This window comes from Lathamus discolor, chromosome 6 (genome assembly GCF_037157495.1).
Source record: "Lathamus discolor isolate bLatDis1 chromosome 6, bLatDis1.hap1, whole genome shotgun sequence".
Classification (NCBI taxonomy): domain Eukaryota; kingdom Metazoa; phylum Chordata; class Aves; order Psittaciformes; family Psittacidae; genus Lathamus; species Lathamus discolor.
The window spans coordinates 49,713,682-49,732,473 of NC_088889.1; the positions used below are offsets into that span (position 1 = coordinate 49,713,682).

The 18,792-nt window shown below is 44.8% G+C and overlaps 1 protein-coding gene and 1 long non-coding RNA gene across 4 annotated transcripts in view; one reads left to right on the plus strand and one right to left on the minus strand.

Moving 5' to 3' along the window:
- The window catches only part of DCAF5 (DDB1 and CUL4 associated factor 5), a 77,589-nt gene extending 68,490 nt beyond the window's left edge, over window positions 1–9,099 (minus strand). The window contains exon 1 of one of the 3 annotated variants that reach the window (XM_065686747.1): window positions 8,871–9,099. In XM_065686747.1, the coding sequence (XP_065542819.1) occupies window positions 8,871–9,084 (214 nt within the window). In that variant the 5' untranslated portion in view covers window positions 9,085–9,099. Of the gene's footprint in view, window positions 1–5,834; window positions 5,853–7,004; window positions 7,023–8,870 lie in introns of those variants that run through there. The other 2 variants (XM_065686750.1, XM_065686749.1) reach the window with 2 other exon arrangements.
- On the plus strand, window positions 8,832–17,832 carry LOC136017972 (uncharacterized). The gene is made up of 3 exons (XR_010614171.1): window positions 8,832–8,995; window positions 10,402–10,539; window positions 15,633–17,832. It is a non-coding gene; the product is annotated as an uncharacterized LOC136017972 (long non-coding RNA).
- Window positions 17,833–18,792: the final 960 nt, after the last annotated feature.

The following is an 18,792-nucleotide window of genomic DNA, read 5'->3' on the forward strand; positions in this document are numbered from 1 at the left end:
AACCCAGGACACCCTCTCTTCCCGGACATGTAGATCTCCATGAGACTTTGGTAGAAAGGGCCCCACTATTGCATATCCAACACTACAGCAGTCTGAGAAGTATGTTTGCCTTTTTAGGTCTTATAAATGCTCCCCACACTCACACAATTCTGTCCTTTCTCAATCTATGTATTGTCTCACACATACTTGTCTTTGAGAACTTCTACACCCCCATTTCATGCCTTAGTTTTATTCTTATACTCCACTGAGACAGAGAAGTTTAATAAAACAGTAATGTTAACTGGGATGGAAGTGTGTCCCCTTCTAACTCCAATTCACCTTCTCCAGAAATATTTCTGACTTAAGGGCCAGATCTATGAGAAATAAAAAGTCTTACCAATGAGTCCAGTCACAAAGGAATATTTGTGGTGGAAACAATCTACCACTTCTACATCCCCACCCAAGAGGACAAGAAGTGTTAAGTCACAAGCAAATAACATCTAAGAAACTGCAAGTCTTACTTGATTGAAACCAGGAGAGGTGCAAAACAGCAAATGCAGCTTCCCATACCAAAACCTGACTCTTGGAGTAAGAAGAAAGAAAGGAGGGAGGCAGACATGTATGGACAGGTACACAGGGAGGCAGCAAAGCCAATGTGAATATATAGAGCTTTTACACTCTGTAAAGAGGTACCATGACTCATCAGACACAAAGAGCATGCGCATTATGCAACGCAAGTTACAAGTCTCAGAATTATAGGAAACTCTAGACCTATTTGTATTTGTTTTGTACAGCTGATCAGTGAATGCAGATCAAGATGCTTTGAATTTATGCTGGATTTATTGTCCTACAACATGTGAAGCTGAAGCCACTCGACATTTTTCAAAAAGCACTATACCCACTGCACAAACTTGTGATGACTTCACAATGCTCCTGAAAAGAGAATAACTGTGTACGGTAAGGGTATGTTCCTGACATGATAGAGTATATATTTACAGCAACAGGTTTACTATGAATCTGGTAAACCTAGAATTATGGCCTCATGAAAATACTTCAGCCACCAAGGCTCCGTATGTGGATTTTCTAGAAATTGAAGCCCCCCAAAGTCTTAGATCTGTAATTTTGCAGTTCATGGTGTCAGAAGTAATAAATTTGACATCTACAAAGCGGAAACAGCTTCACTTCCATCTTATTTTGCTGATTCTGACAATCCGAAAAGCAAAAGTTTGTGTGACTCATCTAACAATCACACAATGCCATTCTATGGTTACTTTTCAGAAGATAACCACACTTTGTAAGATTTAATTAGTCAAGTACTTCAGCACTCATTATGGGTCAAACCTGCTTCTACGTTCAAAATCAAAGTTAGACAGGAAGAGAAGTCAGGCCAAAGAAGTATTTGTGGTCAGACAGGCTGGAAATTTTATCACCATCACATTCTCATGTGACTCTTAGTGTACATACAGAAGAACACTATTTCAATTTTCTGTTTGTTTGGTTTTGTAGGGAGTTTTGTTTGTTTTGGGGTTTTTTCTTTGTTTGAGGGTGATCTTTTTGTTGTTGTTGTTTGTTTTGGGTTTGTGGTTTTTTTCTTTTTTTTTTTTTTTTTTTACTAGTGCACATGGACAGGTATTACTTAAAAAAACGTTTCTTCCCTTCCCCAAGTCACGGGAATACTTTGTTAATGCTTTGGGTCATCTGCCTAATTTTGATGAGAGACATAGGAGGATTAAGGAATTCTACACAGAAGATAAATAACAGCTAAAAAGAAAACTTACATTTCAAATCTTGGGATAGCTATCCTGAAATAGATTCTTAAGTAGACAAACACTTCGTGTTCACCCTTGACAACCTTCTAGCTCCTGTGGACACAAACTGGATCTCCCAGAAGAATTCAAAATGCCTCATCTTCTTTACAGTTTGCCCACTTCAGAATGGTTTGTGCATACCCCAACGTGGGGGGGAGGGGGAGAGTGTGTTTAAAAAAAGGGGAAGCTGCCCCCCACACACTTTCTTTTGTTTTGTTTGGGGTTTTGTTTGTTTAAAAGTAGTGTAGACAAACACCACAGGTAGAACGTGCCTGTTCTAGAAAACTGAAAAGGTCCCAAATGACTCAGCATAGTGTATTTCAGCACAAACAGTTCACTGCCTCCATAGTTCCTAAACCAAAGCACTCTAGTTTTGCCCAGGTTTTGGATGAATTCTTCAAAACACAAACAAACAAACAAAAAAAAGTTTCCTGATCTGGGTACCTTCTAAGCAGGTAACTATTAAATTTATATACAATTCAATTTGGAAGAAGAGTCTACCTCACAGTAACAGTGCCCTACCTGTAGTTCAGAACTGTCCTTATTAGCCCTAAAATGATTCAAAGGGGGCCAGAACATACCCTTGCAAAAACAAATCTAGTCTGAACAGCGTCTGCACAGCTCATGAAATGCACTTGAGCTCCCACGTGCTAACAGAAACACTTCAATGTCATACCAGTCAGGACTTTAAAACCACAGTTTTAAAGTGCATTAACCTTGCTGATCATGGAAAAGCTAAGACCACTACTCTTCTTTGTCTCCCATATACGAGGCCCAGCCACCGAAGAATCTACATGGCAAGTGGGCAACACTTCTACATCATAAAAGATTAATCTTACTGCTTGCATCTACTCAAGAAGTTTCACAGAACACAGAAAGTGTGACTGGAAAGTATTTCAACATGTTGATCACTTAGCTGACATGGACAAAAGGCCAAACTGTGTCAGAATTATTCCCAGTAGGTATGTATCTAGTTGTTGTTCTTTAAAAAAAAAAAAATCACCACACCCTCCTTAGGCAGCCTATTTCTGTGCTTCATTATCCTTTCCATTAGGCAGATTAGCCTAATATGTAGCCCGAAGGTGCAGTTTGATGTTATATATAATCCCACTCCCCCTTGCCATGTGCTCCTGCCACTTCCCCTCCTACTGAATTCAGTGGCGAAGCAGCCAGTGGGCAAGTAGGTTGAAGCTGACCTGACAGAAAAATCAACTGTCGAAGGACCTCTCCCTCCCTATTCCATCATACCCTCTTTTGAATTTTCTCAAGTTTGGCCACATCTTTCTCAAAGTGACCAAAATCAAGCACAGTGCCTCATCTAAGGCCCTGACAGCACCAAATAAACCAGGTTTTATCACACTGGATGATACTTTGTGATCTACTATCACATTTGAATACTCTTCTACATGACTGTGGTCTCTGGTCTCCATACTGTAATTGTAGAGTTGTCCACTTTCATTGATGTGCTGTAGTTTGCACTAGTTCCTAGCAAATCACATGACACTTTTTTCCAAGTAATGTCTCTTAGTTAACTTTAAACCCTGGTATCACCTTTAGATATAATAATTTCTCAAGCACTAATGAAAACATTGCATAGTAACTGGACCCAAGATCCCTCCTCACACAGAACTCTGCTTGGTACAAAGAGACCAAAATCAAGACTGCCCCTCTTTAAAACACTTGATACGCAATCCCCTTACTTCAGAAGTAAATATTCCACCACCTTTGCTAAATTCCCCTGTTTTAGGCTCATACTCCTTCAGATTTACACGGCAATCAAACGACAGATGAATTTCCAGCACTTTGTTGCATCCCTACAAATTTACGATCATAGAAGAGCTATTAATTTTGGCATTATCTGGTGAGGGGAAAAAACATACGCGTGGATTAAGTAAGTCTCAGATTACAGTACTTCCCAGAAGTTATCTTGAAAGTGCAGTTTAAAGTAGGGGAAAAAAGTGGGAGGTTCTGATAAAGATACTTATGCTTGTAAGAGATAGCAGGCATGAAAAGTGACAGTCAGATAAACAAATAGGAAAATATACCCACCAAACCTGAGGACGAGAGAAAGCCTATTACACAGACTAAGTAATGATGATTTTTAAGAATTTAAATTGCAAAAGGAGATGCTTGGCATATCTGAGTGAAGAAGTCAGTTGCACATCACTGCATGGTGAATTTAATTTCCAGTCAGGAAAAGTCACGTTTCTCATAGAATCATAGAATGGTTAGGGTTGGAAAGGACCTCAAGATCATCTAGTTCTAACCCCCTGCCATGGACAGGGACACCTCTCACTAAACCATCCAACACAAGGCTTCATCCAGCCTGGCCTTGAACACTGCCAGGGATGGAGCACTCACAACCTCCCTGGGCAACCGATTCCAGTGTCTCACCACCCTAACAGGAAAGAATTTCCTCCTTATATCCAATCTAAACTTCCCCTGTTTCAGTTTTAACCCCTTACCCCTTGTCCTGTTCACTACAGTCCCTGACGAAGAGTCCCTCCCCAGCATCCCTATAGGCCCCCTTCAGGTACTGGAAGGCTGCTATGAGGTCCCCACGCTGCCTTCTCTTCTCCAGGCTGAACAGCCCCAACTTCCTCAGCCTATCTTCATACGGGAGGTGCTCCAGTCCCCTGATCATCCTCGTGGCCCTCCTCTGGACTTGTTCCAGCAGTTCCATGTCCTTTTTATGTTGAGGACACCAGAACTGCACACAATACTCCAGGTGAGGTCTCACAAGAGCAGAGTAGAGGGGCAGGATCACCTCCTTCGACCTGCTGGTCACACTCCTTTTGATGCAGCCCAGAATACGGTTGGCTTTCTGGGCTGCGAGCGCACACTGCCAGCTCATGTTCATTTTCTCATCAACCAGCACCCCCAAGTCCTTCTCTGCAGGGCCGCTCTGAATCGCTTCTTTGCCCAAAACTCTCAAACTGTTAACAGGAAAATAGCATCACCTAGTATACTGTGTTACAAAAACAACAAAATCTTTCAACTCCATCCAGAAGATAGTTTTCACTAATTTCAGCCCACTTCTGTATTTCTTGTATGTTAAGCTTTCCTCTTTCCCTGTGTCAATTCTATAGATAGGTCTTCTCTGCTTCTCACATTGCATCTTCTCCCAAGTACCCACCTCCTCCTTTAATTTCTCTCCATTTTCTTTAATTCTTGTCCTTATTCCTGTCCCTTCCTCCAGCACTCCCACCCCAAAACATTAGTGTCTGTCTCTCCTCCCCTCTCCAAACCAACACTGTTGAGTTCCACACAGGTACCGCAGAAGTCTACAAACTGGCCCCCAACCCAACTCATTGACCTTAACTTTTTTACTTGAAAACATGGTTAGAAACACAATTGCTCATTCTTAAATGTGTGATCTCCAATACAAGATTTAAAGAAGATACCAAAAAGTTTCAAACATGCTTTCAAAAGGCCTGCTGAGGCTTGTCTACACTGAAATGCTTTCCAAAATCCTAACAGGAAGACTATCTGGAACTGTAATATACACCCTGTTTAAGCAGTTTGAAATGTTTACTGAAACAGTAATCATTAGTCTTACAGACTTGCTTCTGGAAGACACATTCAGAAAAAAAAAGTGGAGCACATACCTAAGGAAAGCATTCCTGCCAATACTGCTGAAAACAGCACTAGCATGTTGAAATGCAGGCTAACATTTAAACAGCATCAGTATAGCCACTCTGAATGCACTGCATCAGCTGTATTTAAAACAGCTCTAACAAGGTCTAAGTTGTTAACAAGTCAATTAGCTGAAGCAGACTTCTCTAGGTTAAGAATATACATATTACTTAAGACTGAACAACTGAGAAAGACTGCTTGCACTCTCCCTTTTCACACACTCCAATATCCCTGTTAACTCGCTCAGCTGCTACAAGCGCAGATGGAAGCATCTAACATCTCATCCTTACCTCAGCACACTGACTATTTTGAGGGAGGAGAGACCCACATGCCATCTATTCTAAGGCTTTATCTGCATTTGGAAGAGTCTGAAGCAACTCTTCTAGAAACTTCAGATTAGAAGCAACTTACACCCTTCCTGTATCTTTCACCTGAGCTTTCCTTTTCACTGGTTTTTTTTTTCTGCTTTTACTATTTCTCAGAGTTTCAGGATTAAGAATGACCTAAAAAAAAAAAAAAAAAGTGGTTTGAGTGTAATTTTAATGAAGCCTAGGCTTGTAATGACATGAAATTTAACAGAGCATCCATAAATGTTTCACATTTTCTTATTCTTGACTGAAGAACAAAGCACCTGCCTGCTTTTGCTGTCACATAAAGCACTCTAGATCTTATGGTCACAGATAACGTAAAACTTTGTTAAGAACAGTTACCATAATTACAGTGCTTCGTTTTCTCACAGCATCAATGCAGGGTCAGACTGAAGGTAGCCTGCTCTCAATTATCCCAAATTTGTGCACTGTTAACACACGTAACTTAAGCATCCTCTTCCCACCTCTGCCTTTTTTATTTTGGTTTTTTTACTTGCTCCCTAGTAATTTCACAACATTTAGGAGGACAGAACTCTAGAACCACATATCTCCTACATGCGGGAAAAAAGCTTACCCCTAAACATTCTGTAGCTTTATGAGAAGTTATGAAATTGAAAACTGGATATAGTTGAAAAGCCTTCCTTTTACCTACGCTTCTTCAGATGCTCATTTGATGGGAGATCTACCTCCATTCCCTCACTGCACCTACCTGACTCAGGCAGACGGGACAGAATTAATTCTTAGAAGTCCATCCCAGCCCTCAACTTTTGATGCTTCTACTTATAGAATGGACATCAACATAAGGAAGTCCATCTATGATACAGCAAGACCTGAAGTGTCTCTTGAGCGCTCTTGAGCAAGAAGAACAGAAAATACTGATGGTTTTTCCATTACTTATGGAAAATAAAAAAGCAACAGCAAATGCACTTGAGCTCTCTGTAGCACTTTTTAATGGGACATACATAGCTCTGCTATACTCATACATAGCTCTGGAGAAGGACCAGCACAAACCAGCATGCCAACATTAGCACATCTGGGAACTTTAGAAGACATGAATCAGTGTTCCCTTCCACACGCATACGTGTATATGCATGTATATGTACATCCCAAGATAAGTGGATGTGCATCTCAAAAGTTGCACAGGCATATAAAGAATCCCTGACAGTAATACCAAGATCCCTCACGGACACACTCTAGATATCCCTGGACTTACATTTTCATGCTTCTTCAGGTAAGAAAGTTAAATTTAGGAAGGTCTCAGTGTATCAGCTTCCACTCTATGTTTATGTGATGATTTTATTCTGCCCCTGCTTAAAGGCAATCAAACACCCATAATAACTTTTTATTGAATTCCATTATTTCTGGAGTTACAACAGATAGTTTTGTGCAATAGAGCCCGCCTCTGCCCAGACACCACGGCAAGGAAATAAGCAGCCCGCTCAGCCATACCCCATGATCTCCTCAACAGCCCCAGTCGCTACTTACAGCCCAACAGAGGGTGGCCAAGCAAACCCGAGACCCTCTCGCCCCCTCTCCATGCCCTCACTGCTAACCAGGCCATTACCCTCCTGCACGAAGAGAAAGCACTCTCAACAAAGCTGCCACTGCCTTATGCCAAGGAGCTCTGCAATTTCCCCGAGGGCCCATACGACACGGACCGGGCAGGCCCCGCGGCAGCCCGGCCCCGGGGGACAGAGCTGCCGGCAGTCCCAGCCCGCGGAAGTGCCGGGGAAAGGCGGCCGTTCCCTCCACCCCGCTTCCCCCGAGGAGGTGGGGCGGCGGGGACACGACCCCCCCGCCCGCGGCCTGCAATGGGCACGGCGCGCCGCGGCCTGGCATTCCCCGGGCGGCTAGGCAGGAGCATCCCCTCCAGGGCTGCCAGCCCCCTCCCCACCACCCCGAAAGGCTCAGGCCCCTCACAGCGCGGCGCGGGGATCCCCGGCTGGGCGGGAGGGGAGCGCCGCAGCCCCTCGGGGCCCGAGCCCCCGGGGCGCCGCACCGTGCCCCGCCGCGGGCGGGATAGGCCCTCGATTCCCCGGCCTGTCGCTAAGAGCCGCCCGGAGAGAGCGCGGCCTGCACCGCCCGGCCAGGCCGCGGCCTGAAGTGGCCTCCTTCCCCCACCGCCCCTCCGAGCCCGGAGGCGGGGAAGGAGGAAGAGGCACCTGCGCCAAGCGCTGCCGAGGTGGGGGGAGGCAGGCAGGCAGCCGACCACCGAGCCCCGCAGGCCCTCCCCGGCTGGAAGGAAGGGATGCTGAGCCTTTCCCCGTCCTCGGTGTCGCTTCTTATGTCAAGCCCTCGCCTCCCTCCTACCTGACAGCATCCCCCCTGCCATGGCTCCCTCAGCCCCGGGCAGACAACAGGGAGAACCTGAACCCCTAAAACATCTCTACGGAAGTACCCCTCCTCTCCAAACGCGCCCTGCAAGGGGAGGAAGGAGGAACAAAACAAACCCCTATTCCCCCACCACCACCACCCCCTTAGACCAAGACGCAGGGATGGTCCCAAAGTGAGCAGGCCCTCAGTTAACCCGATCCGGTTCCCCGCCCGAAGCCGAGAGGGACCGCAGCCCACCTTCCTGCCCCCCCTCATTCCCCCGGGTGAACTCCGTCCCGCCGCCCGCCCCCCGGCAGCCACCGCTGACCCTCCCAGTCCCCGGTGCGCAGGCCCGGGGCACGGCGCGGACAAATGTCACCCGCCGCCGCCAGTGCCCGCCGCAGGGCTGATCCCCTCCTTCGCCGTGTCGTGTCCCCCAAAAATAACGAAATCCCCTTCTAAGGGGCAAAACACGCGAGCCCTCAAATAAAAGGGCACCCCCGCCTCCCGCCCCGGGCGCCCTGGAAACACTCTCCTAAAAACTTTGTCCAGGGCTTCCCAATAACAGTAGAATTTAAAACCTGTCAACCATTTTAGGTCTCTACTTGGGAAATACCACCGCCGGGCACCGCTGGGTCTGAGGAACGACTCTGAGCGGCGCCGCGGCTCCCCTCCCCCCGGGCAGCGGGGGGGCGGCCGGGGAGGAAGATTCTTCCCGGGGAGGGGATGGCGGGAGGGGACGAAGGACGGGAAGCGTTCGCTTTACCTGAGACCAGCCACTGGCCTCCATTGTTGGAGAATTCAATGGCATTGACACAGCCGAAGTGGCCCAGGAGGTCCTTCTTGTAGAGGTTCCTGCAGCCCCGCAGGCGTCTCCGCTGGAAGTCCTGGGTGAGCAGGGGGTCCCCCTCCAAGCCCCGCTGGGACAGGAACCCCACCACCGACCGCATGCTGCCCCCCCGGCAGCCTCTCCTCTTCATGCTGCCGCCTGCGCCGCTCCCCGCCGCTCCTTCCCCCGCCGCCCCTTCCCCTGCCGCCGCCTCCCCTCCCCCGCTTCCCCCCTTGTTATGGTTATGATGATTTTTCTTTAGCCAGCCATGGCAGAGAGGTGTTAGACACTCCGCCGCTTCCTGATCCCGCTGGCTCCTCCCCACTCCCCTCAGCAGCTGATCCTCAGCTGCAGCCCGCGCCTGCTGGCCCGGCTCTAACGTGGCGCCGCCGCTTTCCGACTCGCTCCCGTGTCGGCGCGGGGGGGCACGGGTGCATTTGCTGCCCCGAGGACCTGCGGGACGACGCTTCTCGCCGCCACTGCCCGGCGGGGTGGCCCAGCGGAGGGGCCCGCTGCCGTTAACGGCCCTGCGGCCGGTGGGAGGTGGCGGCGGGCGGGCAGGTGCTGCGGCGGGCGGCCTCCCTGATGGAGGGGACGGGAAGGGAGCTCTGCAGAGCCGCTGCCGGCCCGCCGGGAGTGCGGGGGGATCCCGCGGGCCCTGCTCAGAGCTCACCGGAGGGGGGGGGGAAGGAGGAGGAGGAGGAAACACCCAAGTGCGTGTGGTCTGTCTGCCATCAATGCTGAGAGATTTGTGCGGGGCTTCCAAAAATGATGTCTGTAGGTTTTTTCTTGGGTTTTTTTCTTTTTAAGATAGTTTTCATGAAGGTTTTATTACTTGTTCTCTCCTGCTCTCGCCTGACTAACACTGAAAATAGAATCATAGAATAGTTAGGGTTGGAAAGGACCTCAACATCATCTAGTTCCAACTCCCCTGCCGTGGGCAGGGACACCTCACACTAAACCATCCCACACAAGGCTTCATCCAACCTGGCCTTGAACACTGCCATGGATGGAGCACTCACAACCTCCCTGGGCAACCCATTCCAGTGCCTCACCACCCTAACAGGAAAGAACTTCCTCCTTATATCCAATCTAAACTTCCCCTGTTTAAGTTTGAACCCGTTACCCCTTGTCCTGTCACTACAGTCCCTGACAAAGAGTCCCTCCCCAGCATCCCTACAGGCCCCCTTCAGATACTGGGAGGCTGCTATGAGGTCTCCACGCAGCCTTCTCTTCTCCAGGCTGAACAGCCCCAACTTTCTCAGCCTGTCTTCATACATAGGGGAGCTGCCCCTTCTCTGCAGCTTCAGGAGACTGTTGGAAATACAGATGAGCTTTAGTCTCTTACCCTTCAGTATCCACAACACCCCAAAAGGCAACCGGCTAAACAGGTGGAACTGATCTGTCCTTCACTGCTTTAACACACCATAACCTGTGTTTGTGGAAAATCATCTTTTGTCTTTCACAGGACCCTGTCCCTCACAGGTAGTATCACATGCCATGTAAAGACAACTGTAGTGTCACTCAGAGAATGACATCCATTAGGTGCAGCCTGGAGCCCCAGTTCCTCCTTGCACTGTCTGACTGCGTACTCCCTGCACACAAGGTGAGTTGTCCCAGACCTGCAGCTTGAAACTTTCAGGCCTGTATTTCCCCACTGGCACCAGTACTTGGGGAAGACAGTTTTTGGAAAGTGAGGAATTAGCTTGACAGTCCTGACCTTCTTTGTGTGAAACTGTACCTACTGGGAATTAGGAGTCTCCAAACTTTAAAATAAACAAGCAGAAAAACCTTCCTGACATAAACCGTGGTGTAGCAACATGACTGATTACTGTTAGACCATTGCCATGTTCCAGTGGCAGCTTTTCAGTAGAAATTGACATTATTGCATTATAGAGAGTCAGTTAAGTGCTTTGGGATTCTTCTTGGTTAAGATTACAGAAAGAAAGTGGAATCCTATAAACTGTGCTTTTTAGTTTGCAATGCTTTTAGCATGTAATAACAGCAAATAATAAACTTTTCCAATTAAATTAAAATTTAAATTCCAATTGAAAATTGAAAAAAGTAAGAAAATACAAAAAATATAGAACACTTGTTACATTTCAACTTTTTATATAACTTTTCTATGTGATATTAATAGGTATAAATATCAGAACTTAATTACAGGTATACTAATAATTTGAGAGGAATATCCAGACACACTCTATTAACTGTTTTCTATTAGAATGATAATTAACAATGTTAATATAAAGTGAAAACAAAGAACAGTTCTCTTCTGTGTCTGAGCTATATGAAGTTTTTTTTCTAGTTACAGTTGTTAATGGCCAAATACTGCTATGTAACATGCCTAGCAAGCTTTAGTATAGGAAGGCAAAGACCCTGTCCATTGTGATTTGTGTTTATTACCCTAGCTTCAGACACAGGTAAATTGCATAGGTATAAAATCACATTTTATAGCTCTCCTGCTTTCATACCATGAAATTCTGCACCATTACAATTATAACCGAAACTGTTGCTCACTTCTGAATTCCCAGCATAGGTAAGTGGCATTGCTTTTTCTACCTGTAGACTCTGAACTGTCTCTATCAGTTTGCATTCCATTTTCTTCTTTCATTTTCATGCAGCACACATCACCATATGTGATCTGAGAACTCTCCAGAAATAACATCACGGAGTCATAAAATCATAGAATGGTTTGGGTTGGGAAGAACTTCCAAGATCATCTAGTTCCAATTCCCCTTCTTCCTTCCACTAGACCAGGTTACTCACAGCCCCATCCAACCTGGCCTTGAACACTGTGGCTGCCACTTTTATTACATGTGATTCTTTGGGTTTTTTAATTCCTTCCTAAAGTATTGTTCAGATTGGAGAACTTTGGTTTCTCTGTTGGAATAAACAGGTGTAGGAGCCTTCCGTTTGAAATGCAGCACAATAAAATCTTTGGTGCTTTTTTTCCACGTCCCAGATCCGGTCTCTAGGAAAGCTGTGTACTTACATGGACAAATAGAAATAAAAATATTTCCTAAACCCCCAGTCTTAGTTTTTTCAGGAAGGATTTAACTGAGGGTTTTTAAAAAATCACATTTGTAAGCAGTCAGAAAGAAGATGATATGTTGTCAGAATTTGAAAGAAAAATAATAGAAGGCTGCCAATCTGTTCTGCTAAATGCAGTATTTTCTCACATGACCATACAGTTGTTTGGTTGGGTTTTTTTAAAGTGTTGGTAAGCATTCTTTTCAGTCTCTGATTCTTTTGTTTCAATTAATTTTGAATATAAGGAAATTAATATAATGACCTATATTGGTAACATTTTCCTTAGAAAGGATGTGTTGCTGTGTTAATAATGCCAGAGTGCTGTAATCTCTCAAAACACATACACTCTCGGCCTGAGTCATGCTGAAGTAGTACCAGTGAAGCATCTTTTTCTGCTTTTAATAGGTACCTTCTGCAGCTTGGAGTGGACTTGAGGTATAGACAGTACTTAGCCAAACAGATTGGACTTCATCAAGTTATGTTCTGTTTGACATAGTAGCACATGGGGTGCCGGAGTTAGACTGAATGTCACAAACCAGACTGGATTGAGCCTGGCCAGACTCAATGGGCAGAGTAAGTCAGGGTCTGTTTGGACTGCTTGAGCAGCTTAATTTTGTAGGATGCTTAGTCTCCTCTATGCCTCAAAAGCAGCATGAAGGAAAGCACAAACATATTTTGACTGGAGTTTTAACAAGTGGGCAATAGAGTGGAGAAGTCAACTATAAAGGAAATGGGAGATAACGAACAGGGTGGTGACTTCCTATAGATGCTCTTGGAAAAGAGGCCAAGTAAATAATGTTTGATGCAACACAGAAGAGGAAACTAGCAGAATGCTTCAAACAGAGAAGTGATGTGGTTAGAGTAACCAATCTTGGCTTGTGGTTCCTAGTTGCCAAATTAGTTGCTAATTCTCAGGCTGTGCATAGCCCAGTCACCCAGCAGTACTAAATTGATTTTGATCAGGTATGGCCACAGTGTCACATTGCTCTCACATTAGCCTCTGCCCACTGTACAGAGTTGTTCTGCCTCTGGATGGACTAACAATACCTGATCTGGTTTTAATGTCTGCTGGGGTACAAAATTATCCCTTCAACATTTTTTTCTGAACAAATTTGAATTGGCAGAATGAGTTAAATTGCATTAGTGGCTTCCACTGGATGGCTGTGGTGTATTTGATCATTAATAGGAGGCCCACAGTCAGCCTTGCTCTGTTGTCAGATTGTGGCATTTACAGTAGTTGATGGCTGTTTTGTTACAAGCTGTATTGGTTAATGCTGGAGGGAGAGATATTGGGGCAGTCTACGTATGGAAGCAGGAGATCAAAGTAAGGACATTTTAGTTGCACAGATGGATCAAAGTACTTTGTCTTAGAGAAATGTGGAGCTATGTAGAAGAAGCCTAAAATTTAGATGTACCCTGGGTGCTAGGATCTACAATGGGGTTTCAGTGAGAGCTGGCAGTTACCATACAAGCTTGAGTGGTAAGTAGACTGGTGATGATACACACAAAGCAGATAATAAGAGGGCTTTCAGGGAAGAGAAGGAACCATGTTCTAGTTTTGTTGAGCTTTAACTTCCTGCTAGTCATCCACAGAAGAGAGAAAAAGGCTATGATTTGAGTTTGGATAGACAGAGATAGCTCTAGGGAAAGACACAGATCTGTAAATCATCTGCAGAGATGGTAGTTGTATTTGTATTTCAGATGAGATAACTCAGAGATAATGTGGGAGGATAAAAGAAGACTAAGGATACAGCCCTCTGAGAGTCTGTCAAAGAATACTTGGAAGGAAGGCTTAAATAGGTAAAAAGAAGAGGTATCAAGTGAAGCATGGTTGATTGTCTCAGGTCAGAGAGGAGCTCTGTTGAACCACTGAATAGCTTTGGTTAATCTATAGTGGAAGTGGGGAAGTTTGGATACTGATAGTTTGATGTCTGTGGGGTGAATCCAGAAGAGAGAAAGTGAGCACAGTTATTAGGAAAGTGGGGCTGAGTCAAGGCTGGTATTCCTTTATTTATACTTTTTTTTTTTTTTTTTTTTTTGAGAGGAAGTGGAAACAAAATGAGGGTAAACAGGGTAAACCAAGAAACCTGTGTCCTGTGTTCATCAGTAGCAGTCATTTTTCTCCTCCTTAGTAGCTGGTGCAGTGCTGTGTTTTTGACTTTCAGCCTGGGAGCAGCACTGATAACACCGATGGTTTTAGTTGCTGCTCAGTAATGTTTACTCTGACCAAGGACTTTCTGAGTCTCATGCTCTGCCAGGGAGGAGGAGAAGCCAGGAGGAAGCAGAGACAGGACACCTGACCCAAACTAGCCAAAGAGGTATTCCATACCACAGCACATCATGCCCAGTATATAAACTGGGGGCAGTTACCCGGAAGGGCTAGATCACTGCTCGGGTCGGGCTGGGTATCGGGTGGCGGGTGGTGAGCGGTTGTATTCTCTTGTTATTTCCCATATCATTATTATTATTGGTGGTAGCAGTAGTGATTTGTGTTACACCTTAGCTACTGGACTGTTCTTATCTCAGCCCGTGGGAGTTACATTCTTTTGATTCTCCTCCCCATCACCCCATCCCTCCGGGAGCGTGGGACAAGGAAGTGGGGGGAGTGAGCGAGAGGCTATGTGGTTCTGAGTTACTGGCTGGGTTTAAACCACAACAAACTGTCATATTTTAGCTATATAATTTTTTGAAAATAATTTTTCTTGTGGAATTTTTTGCCCCTAGTGGAAATTAGATGGCTTCTGATCTTTTTTCCTTTTGCTTACTAATTTTAGGGACCAGAAAGTGGCGGAAGAACAAGCATTGTTCTCTCAAATGCCCTCCCTTGGAGCTGGTCAGCCAAAAATGTTGCTTTAACATGCAGCTGAGCCCATCTAATAACTTGTGGGCACTGAAGGGTAGCTTTATTTTTGTGGTTACTTGTTCTGTCCCTTTCTTTGTGCTGAAAAAACTAGATGATCTTGAGGTCCTTTCCAACCCTAACCATTCTATGATTCTATGATTCTAAATTGCTATTCTTTGGACCTGCTTGTCTGCTGGTTTTCTGAGTTCATTTGGCTCATGGAAGTGTCCCAGTGAGTGCCAAAATCAGCATAGACTAGTCAGGAGTGCCCAGCTGGGAGTGAAGTTTTGGGAGGTGGGGATATCACCTTAGCTGCCCAGGAACTGTAAGGCTTACTGTGCCTTACATTCTGGAACTGAACCACTAGGGTAAGTTAAGCAGCTTTTCAAGAAGTGGAATTGTGAATTCCCTCTCTATTCCAACATCACCAATGAAAGAGTTGTCAGTTAATGAAGAAATATGTGATTATGATCAATGTTAATACAACTCAGCCTCATGGGATCAGTATGGCAGCTCACACCTCTGAGCAGTTTTTTCAGATTCTTTGAAAACCTGCAAACTCTGGCAGATCCCCGCAATGAGTTACTGCTGGTTCATTGATGTAGTTTCACTGAGATCTGGCTCTATGGCGAGCTAGTTCAAGGAGTTAAACCAAAAAAAAAAAAAAAAAAGCCTCCATTTATTTGCTGTGCTAGATTTCTGCTTGCTTAATTCCTTGAATCTAACTGGCACCAGTGTGGCAGTAGAAAAACACCTACAGGTAGAAGGGGGAAGCAGAATGGCCTTTTCAATGGGAGCTGAATCTTCTATCTGCCTTGTTGCAGGATGAAACTCCACCTTTAGGATGTGGCTTCACAGTGGATTGAAACTGATCTCATTCTGACTTTTTGATGAAAGAAGCAGTCCTACTCTCTTGCTGGTATCAGCCCTGCTGAAACAAACCCTGCTCAGAATGACTTGCTCGAATATGTAGTCATGGGGTTCCTAGCGCGGACACAAGAATGATAAATCGCATTAGGACTTGAAATGTGAATTTGGCTTTCTTCTGTAGCTTGGGATGAGGCCCCAAATAGAGGGTTATTAATGAGCTAGTGGGGACTACATGCAGCTCTCTGCTCATTGTCTGCTAACAGCAATTTGAGTCTTGACTGGAGTCTCTTTCCTTTGATATTCTATGATCATTGATTTTCCTTTGAACACTAAGTCATTTACCCTGGTCTTCTCCCTGTTAAAGGATGAGCTAATGCAATTATAAATTTTTTTTTTCTTTTCTGTGATCAGCAGAACAAGTGAAGCCTGGTTTCCTATGGACTTGTCCTGATGTGGCACTGCTGTGTGGATTCTCATATGTATATTAAGCAGCATCTGCACATGCTTGCCACTTTATCTGTGGTGGCTTTATTAGGATCTGTTTCATCAATTTGGCTTTGCATTTCACAGAAGTTACCTTTGTACAAATTTAGATGGAATTAGGCAATGGCTTAAACATGCTTTTTTGGCAAGGAAAGGGAAGAAAGGGGACCCACAGGCAGAAACATCAACAGAGACAGTATAATTGCAAAAGCTTTTCCTTGGGAAACCAGGCTAAAAATGAGTCTTTTGACAGAAGCCTCTGCAGAGATCTCAGATCAAGCTACAGAGGCAGAAAGAAAAGTAATTCTTGCAGTTTACGACATAAAGGTTTCCAGTAACCTGCTGCAGCAGATTTCTTATAAGTCAGGCTACACTACCAGTTAATGTTTACTCACTTGGTTATCTTCTCATCTTCAGCAATGTCCCCATCAGGCTTTGGGTACACTCATGCATCAGTTGCTTTAATTTATTTTTAATTTAACCTTTATACTTGAATAAATGGTTATGTAGGTAGTAAGACAAGCTGTTAAAGAGACTTGTGGTTTACAGGACTCTGTCAGTGACGCCATGAAAAATAAAGGGTTTAAAGCAGCCAAGGATGCAATCCTATTATTGTAGAAAAGCTAGACTTGGGGGTTCCATTATATAGCATCTTCGGTATGAAACTTTCACTGTGCAATAAATGCTGAGGTATTGAACTGTTTTCCTCTCTTGCAACCTTACACCTAAGCTGCTATTACCTTAGAAACTAAAATAAGCAATTTGTAAAAGGGACCACTGGCCTATTTTCTTGGTGGATGCCAGTTTATTACAAATGGATCCAGCTACGAACAAACTTTGCAGGTTTGTTTGGATTTGGTTGCTATTCTGAGTTCATCTTGAGCTCTGATAAGAGTTCTTGCAAGAATGCCTTGCCTACCCCTGAACACGGCAGCTGGATTCTGGGGCCCAGTCATATTGGCTTCCTGGGTCTGCTTCCAGTCACGTGGGCCTTAAAATATGTCTTGTTATATCCATGGATGTTGATTTTTTTTCCCCTTGAACTAGTTTACAGCTGCATCAGTTGTAAACTGCATCAGTTCCCTGATGGAACAAGGGAGCAGGGAGTGAACAGTCAATCATAGAATCATAGAATAGTTCGGGTTGGAAAGGACCTCAAGTTCCAACCCCCCTGCCATGGGCAGGGACACCTCACACTAAACCATCACACCCAAGGCTGAACAAGAAACGTGGGACTACCCTTCGAAGTGGCCATCCAGGTTTATGCTAGGTTACAATGACCTTGTAGAACAAAGAATTATATGTTGGGAAGGGGTGAACGGAAGAAAGGAAGAACATGTCCATCTGACTGTGGGAACTCATGTTATAGCCAGACCCCTCCAGCTTTTTCTCCTGAGAATGCAGGTGAAGCACTTTTCTTCAGAGCATGAGTCATATGAAGCGCTTTGGTGTACCGCTGGCTTCTGCTCATTGATGTCCATTTCAGCTCATCAGCTGTCTGTGGTGGATTGGATCTAGAGAATGGATGGAGATCCTGTGGCCAGGCTGTGACCATAAGGCAGATGCAGACCTCCCCTGCAGAGAATGAACCAGAGACATGTGATTACTGCACTGTGTGAGACTGCAATGCTTTACAACCCCCAGTGGATAAATAAAACAAATGGATAATAATTTCTTTATTGTACAGCAAGATTGAGGGTCTTTGCAAAAAGACTTACCACCTGAAAGCTGTAACTTTCAGGTATAAAGCATTTATACATTCAAAGTACAGACACAAGTCAATGGAAAACAAGCTTTCCCTACCACCAGCGAGACCTGACATGATCGTACCATTCTGGTTTAGACCAGGTCCTTAGAATAAGCAGCTGTTTAAGCTTTAATGGCCTGGTCAATTTATTTCTGATAGGGAGAAGGTATTATTTTCTTATTCCAGAAAACTTAGAGAAGTTTTCTGGAAACCAACTGTGTTCCTTATTTGGTACCAACTGGTCCCTACCTCATTCCTGAGATTTTTAGGAAAAAAAAAGAGGGTGGGGGAGGAGAGCAAGCATTCACCTACAGACAGAAAAAAATACTGCTGCTATAGAGATTTTCCCTGAAGACAGCCATTAGCTGCTTTGTTGCACCCCTTGGACAATCTGTCTGCTAAATGCCAAGTCTCTGCTAGGGAGATGATTACGTTCCAAGCAGTGAAGTTAAAACAAAATGAGATTTGATGCTGACAGTCAAATTGTCAAAGTAATTTAAAGCAGTATTTCATGTGGTTTCAGTGTCTCATCAGATGCATCCAGCTGGGATTCTAACAGCACAAATATTGGGAAATAATGGGAATTGGAAAGAAATTGGGTGCTCAGATCCTTTTCAGATGGAAATTGTTTGGTTTATGACAATCTTGACCTCAAGACTTGATGATGATAACCCTGAAGATGGCAGCTGGCTGTATACCCGTGGTCCATGTGTTGTGGTGTCGTGGTTCTTAAGTTCACAATTTCCCACCCCGACAAGAGTTTTGCCACCCTTACTCCTGTGTTAAACTTAGTCTCTTCCACTTGATTCCCACCACCCCCCCCCCCCCCTTTTTTTTATTCTTCCAGTTCGCTGCTTTAGAGGTGGCTATGATTTGCTTTTGTT